The sequence below is a fragment of the Glandiceps talaboti genome, chromosome 15 (assembly GCF_964340395.1).
Source record: "Glandiceps talaboti chromosome 15, keGlaTala1.1, whole genome shotgun sequence".
Taxonomy (NCBI): Eukaryota; Metazoa; Hemichordata; class Enteropneusta; family Spengelidae; genus Glandiceps; species Glandiceps talaboti.
In genome coordinates this window covers 5215657-5236758 of record NC_135563.1, presented here as the reverse complement: position 1 = coordinate 5236758, position 21102 = coordinate 5215657, and the positions used below count along the sequence as shown (strand labels likewise).

Here is a 21102-nt window from a genome sequence, read left to right as displayed (position 1 = left end):
ATAAAATGTAGCAATGTCAGTATGTTTTTTGTTTGAGTCAGACGATGAAATGTAGCAATGTTAGCAAGATTTTTGTCGAGGTGCACGATATTTTGCAACAGGTGACATGGTATTAATTGTATCAGCAAAGTGAGAGTTGATGTCATTCTAAACAAACCTCACAAGATCACCAACAATTCACTCGCTGATAGACTAAGTGTATCCAGCTTTTTGTTTAATTTTGTTAACAAATCTAGACTTGTGTCAGTTCTGGAATAACGAATGCACAACATGTTAACTTTGACCCAAACACCAAAGTTTCAAGGAAGTTGATATTTGAGTCGTTCTATTCAACATCAATTAGAGACAAAATGCCTATGTTTAATTCATGCAACTGTTCAAAGTAACAGTCCACTGAGATCATTTATTTATTCCTGGTGATAAGCTGATAACACGTAAAATAATACAGTGTGTCTTTCTATCTTAAAGTTCATAAACAGGGTAGCATTATCTTGCATAACCACATTCACCATCGATTGAAATGCTGTCCATTAAATGGATGCTCTTTACAAAGTTTCATTATACATTCATTACCGTAAATATTTATAAGGACATTAAAAGTTGTGTTTGACGAGGTGATGTTTTTTTAAGTCACTGATGTAAAATGCTGCCCACTGGGAGTCGTGCCATAATCCGTCCTCGTATTCAGAATTAAAATACTTACAGTCAAACTACTTAATAAAGCTCGATCGTGACTTTGGTGTCTTTGATTATTTATTTGGTAATGTTGTGTTGGCTTTTCCATCTTGAGTTGGGGATGTGATTATTTATTGGAACGTTCCTCATTTAGCTAATATAAGTGGAAAGTTAGAACACTTCACTGCCTTTAAATCAGTTGGTGTTATAATCACTAACAATCTATTTCTATGAACTTCAGAAGAGATGTGACATTCACTGTCGCGTTAACGTGTGTATGTATATATGTATTGGTGCGTGTGTGCATGTATGTATGTATGTATGTATGTATGTATGTATGTATGTATGTATGTATGTATGTATGTACATGTATGTATGTACATGTATGTATGTATGTATGTATGTATGTATGTATGTATTATGTATGCATATATGGTTTCTGGTGATGAGCAAGTATTGAGGTTGAAGGAAGAGGAAATCATTTTCCGTCTCGGAACGCTGGAACCCCTTGAAATTAATAGATTATTCACGTCATTTCCGGTCTAATCAGGTTTTGTTTTAAATTATTTCAGGCGTGTTCTATTGGGTCCTATTTTGTGCGCGCGAATATTAGAACTTTTTTCACACGTATAACCGTTAATCACGCGCGGTTGTCGTTCTGTTCCATAACATTCAGATATATTCAGGTGTTTACCTAATATGTCTGAAGCTTGCCGATAATTACCTTGATAAAGAATTTGTATTCGAAACGTCGGATCATTTACATCTATTTTTTCGGACTGACTTACAAGTTCCATAGGCATTTCCATGTATGTATGTATGTATGTATGTATGTATGTATGTATGTACGTACGTACGTACGTACGTACGTGTGTGTGTGTGTGTGTGTATGTATGTATGTATAGTTGTGGATGTACATAGATGGACGAATGGGATGATGGGTAGGGTACATTTGTAGGTAGATAGATAGGACGGAAGGTGTGTTGAAAGGTTGATATGAAGGTATGTGTATAGATGCTTGTTTGTCAACGTGTGTGTGATGGGTGTTTATACAATAATAGCGATAAACTTAATTGCCTCCCGCCTAACAAATACAGTATTAAGGAGCCTTCAGTAATTACAGGGGGCGGGGGATGGGGTCACTTTTTACAAATCCCCAGGGGAGCCATGTTTTACATGTACTCATATCTAACTTTGCATTGTTTTGCTATTTTGGCATAATCCTATCGCTGCCACCAATTCCAAATCATACCGATACTATGGAAAATCTGCGATAGATTAGTGAACGTATGTATTAGATCTGCATTTATGAAATCAATGGAGTGTCACAAGGCGTGTTCATCACTCTTCGGTGCTCAAGATAAAAAATCTACTGATATTTGACGATACTGAGTGAATACACAAACAAATCAAAAAGTCATACGGTCAGTGACTCACTATTTTGAGGATTTTGAATTGAAGTAGATGATCGTTGTTGTTGTTGTTGTTGTTGTTGTTGTTGTTATTGTTTCTGTGTAGGGGGTTTCTATCGTCATTGCAATTTTATCACTCCGCATAAAAAAACAAAGTAATGTTGAATACACGAACATTGTCGTTGATGGCAGTAAACATGATGATTTACATATTTCGTCAGCATAGCACAGTTTAAGTAACACCAGGTATATGGTCTCCATTTCCCTGGTTCTCAAAAACTGAACTTCCATCGAATAATATTCTTTGGATATAAGATAACGCATACAATCGAGAATATTATACATACTTCGATTTATGTAAGTGAAACTGATCGATTCACTATAAAGCTGAGGGATATATCCAAAGACTACATATTAATTTATAAATATGCAGTGGTTGAAAGGACCAAATATGCATTACTGGGATCAACAGTTAAATATTGTTGTTTTTCTAGCCACAACCGGATGCGGTGTTAGTATTCACGATCATCGGTATATATAATGAGAACATCCCTAAACAGATTCAGTCATTTTTTAGATTCCACATGTACTTTACGGTGAGAAGAATATTGAATGAAATGTCTTGTCCACTACCTGATGTTGATACATTTACTAAGGCCGATAATTTATACGATGTACCGGCCTATCACGGGATATGTGATGAATTTGGCATAGATTACAACGTAGATTTCAGGTGCACATATGACAGGGTAGGAAACGGTGGCATTGGAGTAGGATTTGAGTGGTGGGGAGGTAAAGCACATGTAAAAGAAACACAACACAAATACAATGGCACAATGTATGAAGATCCAACGTTAAGGACTTGGTGTTGGTTTAAACTTCAAAATACAGATTCGAGGCTTATGTTTATTGTGTGTTAGGAAGTCAAGCAGACACGCGAGTAAGTATAGCGGACCCTGGAGGCGCCGGGCAAGAAACGAGACAAAAAATGGTTGCATTAGAGGTAGACCATTCGATATCCTGGGAGGGGGGAACTTGGAAGATTGGTGGAGAGTCATTATTTTTTTCCCACCTCCTTGCCTGTGAATTATTATTTTTTCTCCTACGCTTATGCTGGCAACTTTTTTCTTTCCTTCTTTGAGATATCCGGATTTTTTTTACGTCAATGTTGAACACCTACTTTTGTTGCCACAATTTTCTGTTTGGTTTTCGCACAGGGTAATACAGAGAGTAAAAAGATGCTGTTCTATCACACAGAGATTATATTTAGAAAACTACATATTTCATACATGTTTGATTTTCAATTAAATAAACATCATTGACAGTTTTTATACCATGACACACTGAAAATGCAAATCGGAAACTTGATTGGTGAGCTCAAACATTCAGACAGACCGGTCAGTTTCTCCAACCTGAGGGGATAGGGGTGGTCAGTGTTTTTTTTTCATTGGGCCGACAAAAAGTTACTGACCCCCGTGAATAAAGTTTCATAGCATCTGACAGTAAGCTGTAGAGGGAAGAGCTTTGAGACTGGGATATGTCCACCTCTTGTGTATGTGTGTGTGTGTGTGGGGGGGGGGTTCTAGGGGGTCTCCCCTAGGTCTCCCCCTAGAAGCCCTGGAGGATTTTTACTCCTAAAGGCAATTCTTAAGGCTATTCACAGACACTTTCAGACAATAATTTGCAAGCTTTACAAGACAGCTCTAACATGTAAAAAGCAACTACATAAGGTTGAAACATTTTTGAAATAAAGTTTCATAGCATCTTGACATTAAGAGGTGGAGGAAAGAACTTTGATTTAAGATTGGGACATGTCTACCTCTTATGGGGTCCTAGAAGCTTTTGAAGTTTTTTTTACCAATTTTGGTGAATCTCATTGTTGGTTTAACGAATGGGTGGCCTCTGGGGTGATGGAGTCCAAGGGGTTTCCCCCTGGCAGATCTGGAGTTTTTTGTTTCTATTTAGGCAATTTTTAGGTTATTCATAGCCTCTGAGGTAATATTGCCAAGCTTCGAAAAGCTAAAGTAAATATAACTTTGTAAATAAGTTTTCCATGTTATCAAAGCGGGCCTGTAACATTGGTATAGGGGCATTGATATTGCATGTATAGTAAAGTCGCTGGTAAGTTAGAGCACTTTAGGAGGTCATACCTAGAAATAGAAACTTGAATTTGATTTGTGGTGTCGATACATGTAGTGTCCGAAATAGGAAGTATATTTACCCCTTCTGACAAATTCATACTGAAGAGACTAGAACAATTTAAATTAAGTTCTTTTATAAACTATCTAATAGTATGACGATTACCATTACAAAACCTTCAAGTTCACTTTGCCCCAAAGTGCAAAATAAGTGAAGCACTGATGGTGAAACAGCCAAACATTTACATGGCATGTTCTGTAACTAGTGTGGTAGCTAGGTAATACATGTATATATATGTATAATTTTATGTTTAGTTATGTTTGAACCCTTACATGAAGTAATATTTAAAAAAAATTATGAAAGAAACAGAGACAAGAACAAATATATATATGTACAACAGGCCAACAAAACTGACTGTGTTTGAAAATGTTTTGTCATGATCTGACAAGTGTCCTGGTTGGAGAGGTACGAGCAGGTTGAACAGTACACTCGAACTTGTGCATCATTTCCCTGCCAAGACATTCTTTTCTTTTTGATCCTTTGGAAATTGTTGATGAGAAAAGTGAAAATGTTGAAAAGCCTGACTATACTCAAAACCTAACTGTGCAGTCTTATGGAGGAAGGTCGTTGTTTTCTGCTTTGCCTCGTCTGTGGAATGAACTACCAATTGAAATTCGCGAATAAGTTACAATTAGCACATTAAAAAAAAACTTAAAGACTTACCTGTTTTCTAAAACATTTTGACTGTACAGCGCCTTTGAACTCCTGTCATAGGTATGATGTATAAGAGATAATTGAAAACTATGGAATGGTATTAAGCAAAAAAGAAGTTAGTGGATATATCAAGCAATTAAAAGATACTCCTTACAGCAAATTAGTATTTAAGACAACCTTATTCTATAGATCTGGTATAATGATAATCAACGATATCTTATGGATTTTCATTGCATTAATTATCATCTACTATTTGCAAAAAATCAGATATATTTGTATATCATATATAGCAAAATGGAACAGTTGTTGGCAGAAATTTTACAACCAGTTGAATCAACACCAGCACCAGTAACAATATAACAGGTGTCTCTAATCGCTAAGTACAGAGAAAGATTACTATGTATTATTGCTGCTGGACAATCAAAAGCTTTCTTGGGAAAAAATTTCACTCTCGAATATATAGAAAAAGCAAATGATAAAGAAATTGAAAAGTATTATAAGATATATGAAAGCACTTACAGTTCTCTCGTAAGTGACAACATTGTAAATGGAGTTTTACATGGGCTTAGTAAATTAGTAGGACTTTTACTTCCAGTACATAATGTGAATAAATTCAGTGGTGACAATTTTCTTGTCACGAATCTATTCAAACAATTTACTGGAAAGTTAGCATACAGTTGTGGTCCTCTTTTAGCATTGACACGTGGTGGTGTCACTATATTTTGAATAACATTAACTTTGCAACTCATACTTGTCCTAAGCAAAGTGACTTAAATGACTTTAATAAAATTGAAAAGAGTGACTTAAGTCAACATGAACAAGTTCTTGATCATGTTCTTGAACAAGATCTTGAAAAAAACTTGAAAATTAACTTGAAGGAAGTTGGAAAGAGTTTCAAAAACTTAAAGTGAGGTTCTTGAAAAGAATATTTTGTATTAAATATATCAGTGTAAAAATGAGTGATACAGAACAGACTCAAGCAGAGATTGTGACTATAAAAAGTAAAACTAAAAGTCCAGGTAGAGTTGCATGGGGTAAAAAATTAGCAGTAATATCAGCTGAAACAAAAGAAATTAAAATCAATAGAGCCAATGGAGGTGACCGAGCTTTCCCCACAGCCGGTTAATGAAGGCACACAATTTAATCATACTATGATTTTATTAACTATTGGTTCACTAGTAATTGGGATAGCTGGTTTATATTATAAAGGACAATCATATAATGATAAAGTAACTAAGTCTGAACAATTGACGATACTACAACCACTCAAAGTTAAAAATAATGCACTGTTTGAAATGGAATAATTATTTTTTAAATTGTATATATACAAAATGACAGACTACACTAAGTTGATCATGAATGGTCTTTATGACAGCGCAGTTATATCTGTTTTAACATTGGCTAATAGTTTAATCCTTGATAAAACTATGAAAATGGCCCCAGACAGTCCTAAAACAAGTGTTTCATTCAAGAAGATTGCTTATCTTGAAATAGTTGTGAGTGGAGCAGTATTGGAGAAAGATATGTCAGAACAAAATGATGTGTTACAAGTTGATCCTTATAAAGGATAAATTTATAATTATATCTAGATATATATACATAATGGGTGGTGTAATCGCGATGATGGTTGGTGGAGCAGTTTTAAATGCAACTGCCTTTGTTGGAGCTGGTTATATAGGCCAGACACTATCTGGTGACACAAAGAGACATGATTTAGCTTTGGAAAAATTCAATAAAGATCATGAAGCATGGTTACAACATAGACAAAAAGTAATGGATTTTGTAGCAAAACAAAGAAATTTAGATGTCCATGCAAGACAGAATCTGATTACAACTGACGAAAACTTAGATTTATACCAAGAATATCATCCTCATACTGAACATCTCAAGAATGAACCTCAGTTAGGTGATTATTATCAACCTTCTAACAATATGAAGAGCTACCAATCCCTTTATTTAGCTGGTGGTGGAATATTATTAGTTTATTTAACAAAAAAATGTATGTAAATATAAAATGGAAGTATGTAAATTGTGTAAGGAACAGAAAGATGCAATCCGCGATTGTACAAACATTTGAGGTAAGTTCTTTGGGAAATCCCATTGCTCACATTGTTGTGATTCGATGTCAGACATGAACATGTATGACGTTATACATTGTAATATATGTAGACGATTCAATATACCTCGCGACAATATTTGTAAAAACATTTTTAGTAACATCTTTGGAAGGTTCCACTGCTTTGACTGCTGCGCTTCGTTTAGTAACCCTCTAGATGAAAGCTTTTATGTAAAATAATGTAAAAATGGCATTTATGTTGGCCTCAAATATTTTTGAAAAAAAACAAAAAAAAAAACATTAAAAAAATAATTAACTTTGTTATAAAAATTAGCAAAACCGCCGCCCTACCGTATGGACCTGCCTTTTTTTGTTTCGTTTTTTAGCAAATAAACATACTAATGATTCCCTATCTGACATCACCACAGTCAATCTTTTGTGAAAAAAAGATATCAAACTTAACAACTATAAAAACAACGCTATTTGAAAACTTGGGGATGAAACATTCAATGAATACCCTCCATTCTATAAACCATATAATTGGCAGCTATAGAATAAACAAGATCTCGTCGAGTCAATGACAAACGGTATGTTATAGAGTATTGTAAAAGCCTGTCTCGTGGCCATTACAATACTCTAACAACATGACATGAATAATCACTCTTTACAATTTCATTGTTTGCAGTGGCTTTTGTCATTGGGGTTATACCATTAAATAACAGGGTGTGTTGCCAATTCTATTGTCTGCATTTCAATTCACTTTAGAAAAACCCTTAGAAACTGAAGCGACATCGTCACTCCCCACTATCTACACTACGTAGTGATTGGCTGAGACCATATGAATATACATGAGATAGGGGTATATAATTGGAGAACCCAAACACCCAGATGTCACATCACATGGAGGAGGGAAAACGCCCACCCACCCACCCACCCTTGATACAATGCATAGTACTACGTCATGCTAATGAACATATAGCACCGTGAGGAGCTTATTATCCCTACCCTATTGCGTTAACATGGGGGACCTGACCTCTGGACCCTCAGACACTCCACAACTAAATCAATCGAAACAACACTACGCAGTGGGGATAGGGAACTTTCTATACTAATCACAGTTTTATCTGGAAAGGCCCTGACAAAGTTAGTAGAAAGTCTTTAATTGGTGATATTAAAGACGGTGGATTGGGCATGATTGACACTATTGCCCTCTACAAAGCTTTTAGAATTTCATGGATAAAACGTTTACTTCAAAAGAAATTAAACGTCAATGGAAGTTACTTGCAAATTTCTATTTAAAGCCACTTGGGGTAAGCTTGTTTTTCGGTGCAATTACAAGGTTAAATTAATTCCAATTGCACTGTCAAAATTTTACCACGAAATAATGCTTGTTTTTTGGAGTGAGGTAAATCCCAGTAGTTCGCCCCTTGTCTCAGAACCATTTCTGTGGAACAATTCGGAAATTCTCATTAATAATAAGTCGGTTTTCATTTCATTTTTATATACGAAAGGTGTTGTATATATAGCAGATATTTTTAATAATGAAAATCAGTTAAAGTGCTGGGACAACCTAAATTCATTAGGATGTAATCTTAATCACTTTCTCCACTGGAGAGGAATTCTGCAGGCAATCCCTTTTCTTTGGAAAAGAGGCAGTCCAGTGCTCATTAGGCCAGAAAGGGCGATTAGTTTTATCTCCAAAGGAAAAGTAGTTCCACTTAAAACATATAACAGGAGATTATTTAATTCCTCCGAAAAGCAAGCTTGTCTTTTCTGGCTTTCTCGATATTTGCAACGGTGATTGGGTCCAGTACGTTTACTGCATTTTAAAGTTACTATAGAGTCAAAATTACAGGAATTTCAATGGAAGATAAATCACAATATTTTGTATGCAGATACTATTCTTCACTATATGAATCCACCTAGAGTAAATAGTAGCATCTGTACTTTTTGTAACGTAGCGGACGAAACCCTTATTCATTTATTTGTGGAATGTGAATGTGCTACCATTATTTGGAATAGACTCTTGACACTAAGGGGCGTGGCCCTACAAACTCCATCATCGTTGTCAGCTAAACAGATTCTTTTAGGCGATGCAATTAATTCCTTTTCACACCTGTTGAACCACATTATATTGATAACAAAAAAGACCATTTATGAATGTAAGTTATCAAAAACTATACCATCCTGTAATATTGGGGGAATTAAATGTAAGACTTACAAAAAAGATTGAATGCCATATTGCCAAAAGAAAAGACTGTCTCCCAAAGTTTTGTGCAAAATGGGACAATTTTGAAGTTTAAGTGAATTTAGTTCCCTACCCTGTGCACCGTACCTTATTTTTCTCAACTTGTTCCAAATGGTGCCATGTGTTATTTTTACACTTGTGTTGCTGCAATTTGTCTCTCTCGAAATAAAACACTTTAAAAAAAATAAATAAATAAATAAACTCTTTAGGGATCCTTACCACAAGCATAAATCTGACGAATTTCATTTTCAGTATAATTCGAAATACTTCCTTCATAAAGTTGGCGAGATCCGTAATACACATACCGGCAGATTTCCCCATAAGATGTATCGAGATACTTTATATTTTCCGATGTGAATCTAATTTCTGTACCACATTGCTCTCTGAAAGCTCGGATCCAAGCATGTACTGTGTACCTGTCATTCCACCAAGGATAATGGCCGTAGAACAGACGCTGGGCATTCCACTCAACAACACGCTTGTGTTCAATGTGGACAAATTGTGGATACTGTTTGACAACCTCGAATGAAGAATAGCCAGAATTACAAACGAAACAGTTAGGCTTGTAATCTCGGTAAGTATCGTAGAAAATCTTCAAAAACTCCGAATGTTTGACCGATAGTATTATACCATTGCCAATCTCTGACTTCCCAGGCTGTCCTATTACAAAGTCGTAATGTCTCAGATGTTCGAGCGAGTTGACGACAATGGCGTCGGTATCCAGATAAACGCCACCACTATCAAGCAGTATTTGAAGCCTTGCGACATCCGCGGCATGCTCAGGGGATTTAATATGTTGATCAAATATCTGTGTAGGCATAGTGTAGTTGATTATGTTGAGAGTGGAAATTTGTTTTGCTTCTTCCCACCATTGTCCAGATGGTTCACAGTCTGTATAAAAGTTTACAACATCTGCTTGCATCACCCTGTGTGCACTGAGAAGAGATACCAGATGGTCGAAACGAAATTCTTGACACGTAAACCAGATAAAATGGGCGACATTTGGAACAACTGGCTCGGAGTGAGGGGTAAGACTAAGAGTGTGTTTCCGCTCGACATTGATTTTATTGGACGGGGGTTTTCCAGGGCGACGATCATAAAGAAAGTATGAAGTGTATGTTACTAGGCAAACAATCAAACCCACTACTAAAGAGTACAGCCACACGGAAACCTTCCTGGACTTACATGATAGTCGACGGGCTGGTTTGTCGCAGGAGTCATTACCTGGCATCCCATTCACAATCACACATTTGGTGTGCATTGTTGTTGACCTACGAAGGGTGAAGAATGAACTGTTTATCATTCATGAAAAACTCTTCAAATGCTGCACATATATGATTGTTTACCTCTAATTTTACGGTAGCAAACACTATGTAAAGTGCAGGTGATGAAATTCATTACCGTGTACATGTATATCGATTTCTAAAAAAACACAATTACGTATTAATTCTGTAATCTGGGAGCGTACGGTATGATCAGAGCTCTTTAAGTTGCTGGTAGACATGTTGTGTTTTTAAAAAGTCATGTACAAACAGACAGATAATTACGTCGTTTCGTAATTTACCAAGTGATTAGCAGTTTAAAGTCCTGCAATACATATCATATTATTCTGTAAACAAAGGTTTGAATTACAAATCACAGCACAAGTAATACACCTTACCTATGGCCTTGGGACACTACACAACACAGAGGCTTGGTTACAGACTGACAACAGTCGTTCACGCCTTTTCTGCTACGTTCTTTGTAATAGATGATGTTAGTTGTACTGGGTCAAAGCCAATCTCTCCTTTGTCACCGCACCTATACAGTACACAATGGCGGAACTGTGTTCACTCCGGTCAACACAGTTTTCTATGAGACGTCCGCAAATTGATCTCCCAGGGGAAATGGAACCAACCAATCCAAAGAAAGCGAGGAAAAGAGGTAGAAGAGGTGGTCTCAGACAACGATACAAGCAAAGAAGATATAGGCCATATCTTCCGGTAATAATAACAAGTAACGCTCAATCTTTACCAAACAAGGTCGACGAACTTGCCACCTGTGTCAAATTCCAACATGAATACCGTAACTGTAGTATTATGTCTGCAAATCGACTTCTGGGGATCATCCGTAGAACCTTCAACTTTTTGGACAAGGACACCTTTCTCTTCTTATATCGTGGATTGATTAGACCTCACTTAGAATATGCCATACAAGGCTCATCAAATTAAAACCATCGAGTCTGTTCAATGACGTGCCACTAAACTAATACCCGGACTACATGAATTAAAATATCCTGAAAGACTTCGTTCACTTGAACTTCCGACGTTAACTTACAGACGGATCAGAGGTGACATGATTGAAGTTTACAAACTAACTCATGGTCTATACAACCTCTCATCTACACTACTGAAGTTGGATACCAGCCAGGTTACTCGAGGTCACCCATATAAATTAAAGAAACTAAATACACCCTCACTGGAAATTCGACGTCATTTTTTTCTCAAATCGAGTCTTTCAACCATGGAACAGCTTACCTGACAATGTAGTAAATGCACCAACTATAAACTCTTTCAAGTCAAGATTGGACAGACATTTGAGTGCAAAACCGATTCTCTATGAATATTCTATTGATCCATACTTCCAATACCGTCGCACAGGAAAGTATGCACTGGACTGACTTCACTATGTAACATTCTATGGAACTTTGAACAGGTCATTGACCAACAACATATGTATAATAATAATATGATGATGATGTGTTTCACTGAGACTTGGTTAACAGAAGATGTATCGGACACACATGTAATTATAAACATCGATGGTTTCCACTTATTTCAGAGGTGACAGAACGAAAGATTCGGGGAAAAAGACGGGTGGTGGAGTATTGTTTATTCGTTAATGAAAAGTGGTGTCATGTTAACAATATGTCAACGAAAAGTCAAATGTGTTCACCAAATGTTGAACTTCTCACTGTCAGTATGAGACCATATTACATACCAAGAGAATTTACCCATGTTCTTGTTACATCAATTTACGTTCCTCCAAGTGCTAATGCCAAAGATGCAGCTGGTTTGATAGGAGGTTACATTCATGACTTGGAATCGGAAGCTCCGGATGCACTGAAAATTGTCACAGGTGATTTCAATCACTGCTCTCTCAAACTGGCCTCTACAAGTTTCTTCCAACACATCGACTGTCCAACAAGGAAAGATCGCACGATTGACATGTACTATACAAATGTCAGAAATGCTTATAGCTCAACCCCACTTCCCCCTCTTGGTCGTTCAGATCACAACGTCATCCATCTACTACCAAGATACAGACCCGTTGTTCAGAGAGAACCCACTCGTACTCGTTCAGTGAAAGTTTGGTCTAATGATTCCATCGAAGAATTGAAAGCTTCTCTTGAATGTACAGATTGGGATGTGTTTGTGAACTCGGCCGCAATTACTGACGAACTTGCAGATTCGGTCTGTAGTTATTTTAACTAATGTGTAAGCTGTGCTATTCCAGAAAATGTGTAAAGATTTATCCCAATAACTAGCCATGGATATCTAAAAGTATAAAGGGTCTTCTAAACCAGAAGAAACAAGCGTCCATACAACATGATATTGTTGAATTGAAACGGGTACAGAAAAAATTAAAATATGAAATAAGGAAAGCGAAGGATGAATACAAGAGGAAAGTAGAAAACAATTTAAAAGTAATGATATGAAGAAAGTATGGGACGAACTGAAACTTATGAGTGGTTACTCTAACGGTAGCAAACACACCATTGTTACAGGAGGCAATTCAACAACCCGTGCAAACGAACTAAATGCATTCTATAGCAGGTTTGATTGCCACGATTTCTCTATCGAGCATACACGGATCAGGAATGAACTGAGCGCGGCGTCCTCAAATGTCACCGACAGCGAACGTCTCTCGACCGACGAGGAAGAGGTGCGTCGGGTGCTCCACAGTGTGCTCCCAAACAAAGCTTCGAGGCCTGATAATGTTACACCCCGTGTTCTGAAGTCTTGCGCTGATCAACTTGCTAGTATTCCTTCTGTCATATTCAATTTGTATTTTAAGCATGACTTAGTTCCGATGTCATCAATGAACGATCTTAGACCAGTTGCATTGACGTCAGCCGTTATGAAAGTCTGTGAACGAGTGGTTTTAAATAAGTTAACATTTTAGTCTCTGATTTTATAGACCCATTACAGTTTGCTTATCGTAAGAACAGGGGTATAGAAGGATGTGATGTTACATGTTTTAAATAATGTATATTCTCATTTAGAAAAACCTGGAAGTTCAATCAGATAAATGTTCTTCGACTTTTCAAGTGCTTTTAACACTATACAGCCACATCTTATTGTTCAGAAACTTTTAGCGATGAACTTGTCATCTTCAACTGTACATTGGATTTTTAATTACCTTACTAATAGGCCACAGATGGTGTCTTTAAATTGTAAAAAAATCTGACGTAGCGTATACTAATACAGGTGCGCCCCGGGGCACTGTTTTAGCACCCTTGCTTTTTACACTGTATACTGCCAGCTGCCAGAATTCTGACATCTCGTGTCCATTGGTCAAATTTGCAGATGATACAGCAATGGTTGGGAAGATCAGCAATGATGATGATTCGATTTATTTAGATGAGATTGAGAGATTTATGATCGTGTATGCAAAAGACCATTTTAGTTTACCAAGGGTGTCAAAGGACAAAGAGTTAAATAGTTTTCGTCGTTACCCAGTTTTCTTGTATACTGCCAAGCGTTGCATGAATTATTGGGCTAAACTTGTGAACACGCCATCATATAGATATCCTAAGAAATGCTACAATATGTTGTTGTTGTTGTTGTTGTTGTTGTTGTTGTTGTTGTTGTTGTTGTTGTTCTGCTTGTTAGATTTTTTTATATATTTCTGTGTAGGGGGTTTCTATCGACATTGTTATTTTATCACGCAGCCTAAAAAACAAAGTAATGTTGAATACACGAACACTGTCGTTGATGGCAGCAAACATGATGATTTACACGTTTCGTCAGCATAGCACAATCCAAAGTTTAAGTAACACCGTGTATATGATACCCATTTCCCTGGTTCTCAAAAACTGAACTTCCATCGAATCATGTTCTTTGGATATAAGATAACGTATACAATCGAGAATATTATACACACTTCGAATTCCCTGGCAGTTCATTTTATGTCAAATATAAATCTACGGCGACGATATTTTTTAAACTCTCATGATGCGAAAGTTCAGTGTGATTGCATATGGTTGTGTCGATTAATCGCAGAGTCTCGGTTTAACTATTGAAATGCTATGGCTTGTGAAAATGTTAAGACTTCTGATAATAGGTTTTAAAAGTTGCCTATGCTGTTACCATGGTTACCGGTGATCGCAATATTCACTGTATGTGTAGGCACTTATACTCTTAAAAATTTCATAAGAATTGCTACTTGGTAGCAATATAACTAATTGCATAGATACGAAGCAAATACAGTAAAGCAATCGGAATACAAGGATTTATTAATGATTTATAAACCAGTAAATGCAGCAATAGGGAAATTGAAAACCCGCCATGTTGAATGTTGCATCACGGGAAATGTGATAATAAATACTAATCAATTAGTATTGTAAACAATGTTGTTAAATTGTTTATAACCACGAATGATCAATTCATATTTAACTTGATAGGTGGTGGAGGTTTATTTCATAGGTAGCTCCAGATAAGATATTACGATAACCACAGATAATCCCATAGTCCTTTGCATCTGAGCATGCTCAGTCTGGATTGCAAGTTCCCTATTTCACAACCATCCTCTTTATTAAAGTGTTTATCGTGGGTTTAAATAAACCACAAATCCATATTTTATCATAATGTCCATTTGTTGTAATAGGTGATATTGACTAAGTCTATCCGTACGATACTATAATCACGTCTATCCATGTCTAATATACATAAGGATGTCTTATTGGCCGAAAAGGATAATGTAAGGTATACTTATACATAAATACGACAGACCCTTAAATAAGAAAACTTCGGCCGTTGTAGGCGCCATACATATCACACTACCCAGTAACCATGCCTAGTAACACGACCGCCTATGCCTAGCGCCTAACCTTACAAAATTCATGCCAATTAAAGCTCGGACGGCCCGATTTGTATGATTTTATTTTATACTCAGTATCTGTACCCTTTATTCGATGAGTGGACATATAGTCTGCTGCCTAAAGGCTAAATCTTTTTTATTTTACGTGAAGTAGCTGCACTTTTAGGCAACACTTCTGCGGTAATTCTTTGGATGGAAGTATCCCCCTGGGGGTGGGGAGTTAATACAACGTGGTCATGTATTCTCATTTGTCATAAAGGGACGGGTGAATCAGCTGCGATTAGAGTGTTTCGAGGAGACTGGGTTAACGCGGGAGCCATATCATGCGAGGGATTTAATATTATAATAGTTGCTGTGATTTCACATTTAATTTGTACTACTGTCTCGTACTGGTTACGCCAGCACCGGAATTTAGATCAGCTGTACGGACTTTGAAACCAAATGGGCTGACTTTGAACCTGCGATACTGATATATCGATTTGGTAATGTTAATTTCCGTTGAGTCACATACAGTATTGTACAGGTACATTGTTTTGTGATTCCAATAACAAGGATTGTTTTTGTTTTTGAATTACGCATATACATGTATGTACATAGACCAAGTGTCGTATGGAAAGCGTCGACTAATCACGCGTGTCTCTGTTGATAGATTCCAAAAATAATTGAGTTATCATTTTATGTAGTATCTTAAAAATTAATCTCTGGTACCTATTAATGAATAGGTCTGGAATAATATAATTTATTGTTTTTCAATACAATAGTCAACCATAGACATGATGGGAAAATTTCCCCTCCACTGTCTATGAGTCAACCAGTATGTTTGATATTATGAGGACAACGTGTACGAGTGTAGTAGAGAAGTAAACCAGAAGTAGCAGAGATTACTACATTATAGGCTATAACTGGGTCAAATTCCCTTGCTTCGTACGACCAAAGGCCACTTCACCCTTCGTATGCATCTTACTTACTTATGTATACTTGACCACAGGCGCTTGTGGAGTTGCTATAGAGGTATGCCTTTTCGAGAGAGCTTATTTGTGATAGTACATGTTTTGTATTCATTGTAAAGCGCTAGTGGCACCACTTGATGGATACTAGGCGCTATATAAAACTCTTTATCATATCATATCATATCATATCATATCATATCATATCATATCATACCATATCATACCATACCATACCATACCATACCATACCATACCATACCATATCATATCATATCATATCATATCATATCATATCATATCATATCATACCATACCATATCATATCATATCATATCATATCATATCATACTATGAGATTTGGAGCATGGTCCTGTGTAACGCTGATTTCGCAATCCCGACTATCGACTATCACGCACGTAGATCTGAATAACATAGCAACTTCAAGAGAGCCTGAGTACTTGACTATCAAGTTTTGCACAATATCCGAAATGACGTCAACTAAACGTCACACATGAATAAAAACAAGTTGTGAATAATACATTCGTCATCAGCACCAACTCAAAACACCAAACGTTGAGTATAGTTTAGAACGTGACTATACAATATTACTAAGGGATCGTATACCCTTTAGCTGTCAAAATGTTGATTTGGTGTTTGACATGTACAGGATTAGCAGTCCTATACCGGAGCTAATACTAATATTTAAGTTTGTGTAGCGGGTTATAACCAACTCCTTGTCGGAGTCGAAGTCTTATCAGTATTGGATATTGTAAGACAAAGGTGGATTTAGAAGGTGTGAATTGGGTTGACCTTTGTAGTTCAAGTAAAACCAGTCCAGCCGCAAAAGTCAGAAACTGTATGCCTGAACATTCAGGTGGTATTTGTACTAGCAGCCGAACAAGAAATAATAGTTAGTAATGAAACTATGATACCAATAAACACACAAAAAGAACGTGCACGTGACTTGCTTTATACCTGGGGTTCTCTCGTGTACATGTTTACACGTCCTCACATGCGAGTCAGACTCTGGGCTGTATAATATTAGCTACATGTCAGTACCAGGCAGTGACAGTATAATTGTTGAATGTCTCCGTCACTTCCCTGTTGTATCATTTGAGAAAGTCTAGATCTGTAGTTGGATGGACATCCAGGCGGTTATTCGGAATGATAACTTTATCATCAAATGTGCATGAAAGATTTGAACAATTAATTTAATTCGAAAATACAAAAGAAACAATTGCAGCGATGTTGACTGTGAATGTGTTCATCATATACGTTAACTTTGTGACAGTCGTGAATAGGGAACTTGCAATCCAAACTGAGCATGCTCAGATGCAAAGGACTATGGGATTATCTGTGGTTATCGTAATACCTAATCTGGAGCTACTGATAAAATAAACGTCCTACAATAGTAAGGGTAACTATGACTTGATTTTATATTGATGTATCAACATTGTTTACAATACTAATCGATTAGTATTTATTATCACATTTCCCATGATGCAACATTCAACATGGCGGGTTTACAAGTTCCCTATTGGTGTATGAATGGTGCACGGCGGCTTGGTTTACATTGTGTCAGGCCAGCCTTAGTTGACTCTATGTTTCTCATCGTGACATCCTAAAAATGATGAATAATCGGTCGGTTGAAAATTTAAAAATAAGTGCATGTGTGTATATTGGTGATATCATACTTTCAATTCGTAATCTTATTTTAAAAGTGTGAATTATTTAGAAATGACAATTAAAATCAAAAGGAAATGTTGAACCATCGTGGAGTCACCACCCTACAATCATGATCAGGTGATGTTGTGATTTTTGTTAATCTTCCGTAGAGTCGCATTTATTACAACTATTTCGCCAGATCGGAGAAATATGGGGTCGGTCATCCTGAGAAACATACAATTACCTAAAGGCCGCCATATGGCAACTTCCTTTTAATTCGTGGAAACGTCAACATAAAATAATCGTACTAGTATATAGCTCTGATACCAGACTAGATAAAGGACTATTGGGAGAAATAAAATTGTCTAATGTTACAACTATACATACTCAAGACATTTCGTGTATGTATGTATGTATGTATGTATGTATGTATGTATGTATGTATGTATGTTTACAAATTCACGGTGGTACGGTGGTGTGTAATAATTTGTAGAAAAAAATGATCCCATTCAACATCATTAGAATAGGTAAACAATTTACTCAATTCACTTACTGAAACAATATGATAAACTATAGTGAAAAAGACATATTTTTTATGACACAAAAGGAATTGTCATGAACCCCCACCCCACCCCACCAGAACCCCCTCCCCACACATCCACTCACAAAAAATATGCGAAGAAGAAAAAGGCAACACCGACACGACAAATTGTTAGCCCCAACGGACGAAGTGGGGAGGGAGTTATATGAATGATTCTGCCCCCTCAGTCAGTGCGTTTACACACATACATGTATCTCTTGCAAACACAGTTCAATTTCATTCAAATCAGTGAACCTGTCATTGAATTGAACTGAAATCACCAAATCACGAAAATGTTTGACAGGTGACACCATTGTGCATTTGACAGTGCAACAATGGCCAATACCACGTGACCACATATTGACGAATCACAATGTGGGAAATAGATTACGTATGTTACAGTTTTGCCTTTTAATATAAACTAGATATTTGTTCAAATACCCAGGGGCTATAATACACAGCGACAAAATAGATTTATTTACCCTTTATACGATTTTTCATCTGATAATGTTGGATTTGACTTTGACAAGTTGAGTACGTATGTCATTAAATGAAAAATTGTGGAATGAATATTGTGCAATATTATAACAACGGCATTCGTTAAATACTCAATCTTTAGTACTGTTAATTTATTCAAATTATTTGTGATAATAGGTATATTTTACTAAAAGGGCCAACTCATTACACAGAGGTGAATGACCTCTGTAGAAAGGTGAGGGTACGCTATGTAATATTGATTGCTTCCTGCCTATTAAAGGATGTGTTTGTCATTCATATTTGTCGCTTAAAGGGGAACGCCACTCCAGGAACGAATTGTCGTGGCTGTATACACAATAAATCAAATGAAATTTGTTTTGGGTCCGCACCAAAAAGTCAGCGCCCTCAACGGCGATCCAAATTTCATCCTGTGTTTGTATCACTTATTGATAATGTCGACCACCGATTAACATGCGTACAATGGCGTATTATTTATATTTTAACAAAGTTTCAGTGAATTTGTCGTGGTTGTCTGATCGAAAACGGATACTCCAGAACGGATACTCCAGTTACAACTAGTACAGTTTTGACATGGTGACAAATTCAAAACCAAGCTTTTGCTCAAGATTTAAAATTGTCACACACCCACCCACAGATAATATTGACTACTAATTAACAGATACGGTGTCTTTTCCTAAGTAATTGACTAATTTTTAGTGAATATATCTTTGGTTACTTGATGGAAAAAACAAATATGTCCCAGTTGCAGCTAGTGCAGGTTTGAACAGCTTTAACACGTACATGCACACACGCTTCCCAGGTCTCTGAGACCGTTTTGTGTTGACTCTTTCGACAAAATCTTTCGATATCGTTTTCATGAATTGATTGTGTCAGTCAGTCAATACACCCAGTCGAAACAAAAATCAATGTTATCCTGTGATCTTGTGTGTGTGTGTGTGTGTGTGTGTGTGTGTGTGTGTGTGTGTGTGTATGTACGTATTTGTGGGGTGTATATATATATATATATATATATATATATATATATATATATATATATATATATATATATATATATATATATATATATAAATTGTGTGTGTATATAAAGTATTTGGAATTTTCTCTCTTTTGATTTATCTGATCATGCGGATAGAGGACAATTGTTTCAAAATGCACAATAGACAAATTTTCAAGGTCAGGCAGATCTCGCTAATTATATATACAACCCATGGCTTTTACTGCAATCTTGGGATCCGCTATCGTGGTGATTTTTTTCTTCAAAAATAGCATCTGATGAGCTGAGCAATATAAAAAGAGCCCTCGAAATTACTTGGAAATACGAGATCTGATACTAGTGGTGAACGTGCCCACTTGGCGGCGCACTGCCATTACAATCAGTTCATAAATCATTGCATTGGCTCGATCTTTGACAGGTGTACAGTTTATCATTGACTAGCGTCGGTCGTTGAATCACAACCAAATATAAACTGACGGTCCGTCATTGCATACTGGTTGGCATTTTCCATGGATGATTGGGTCAAAAATATACACCATCTGTTCCGGCTTGAAGCAAGGAATCCTAACATTACCAACCCCGGAAGTGGAGTAACACTTACTGCACCAATGTGTTCGGAGTAGCGTTTACATAGTTACTCACTACCCGGCCCAAGTGTCTTACTATGCATATTTGATAATCGCGAACACGGCCACCGGTCTTTGCGGAAGTAGCTACTGCTGTGTTTAATACATGGCGAAGTTAGAAGAACATGACGTGCTTTGTGGACATTTGAATGAAAGTGAGCGATATGTGTTTGCCTCCCGTGTTAGTTTAAGCACTGCAGTTTAAATTTTATTCTACAATTCTAATATTCGCATCGTAGAATTACCCGTTAGCGGACATATCTCTGAAGGCAGTGTCGTAGTGCACGGATAAAAACCCGTACATGTATACATGGTACATCTTTGAGATACGAGGTACATACATATGCAAATAGATGCCTCTAGAATGAACAAGATTGATATTATTATTAGACACGCTATTATTGCCTATCATACATAAATATATACATACGGTGAGCTAGTGGTGTATAGGCAGGCTGTAGTCT

At 36.7% G+C, this 21102-nt stretch overlaps 1 protein-coding gene across 1 annotated transcript; it reads right to left on the bottom strand.

Moving 5' to 3' along the window:
* Window positions 1–9449: 9449 nt before the first annotated feature.
* On the bottom strand, window positions 9450–10166 carry LOC144446861 (uncharacterized). The gene has a single exon (XM_078136702.1). The coding sequence runs from the start codon at window positions 10164–10166 to the stop codon at window positions 9450–9452; it is 717 nt and encodes a 238-aa protein (XP_077992828.1).
* Window positions 10167–21102: the final 10936 nt, after the last annotated feature.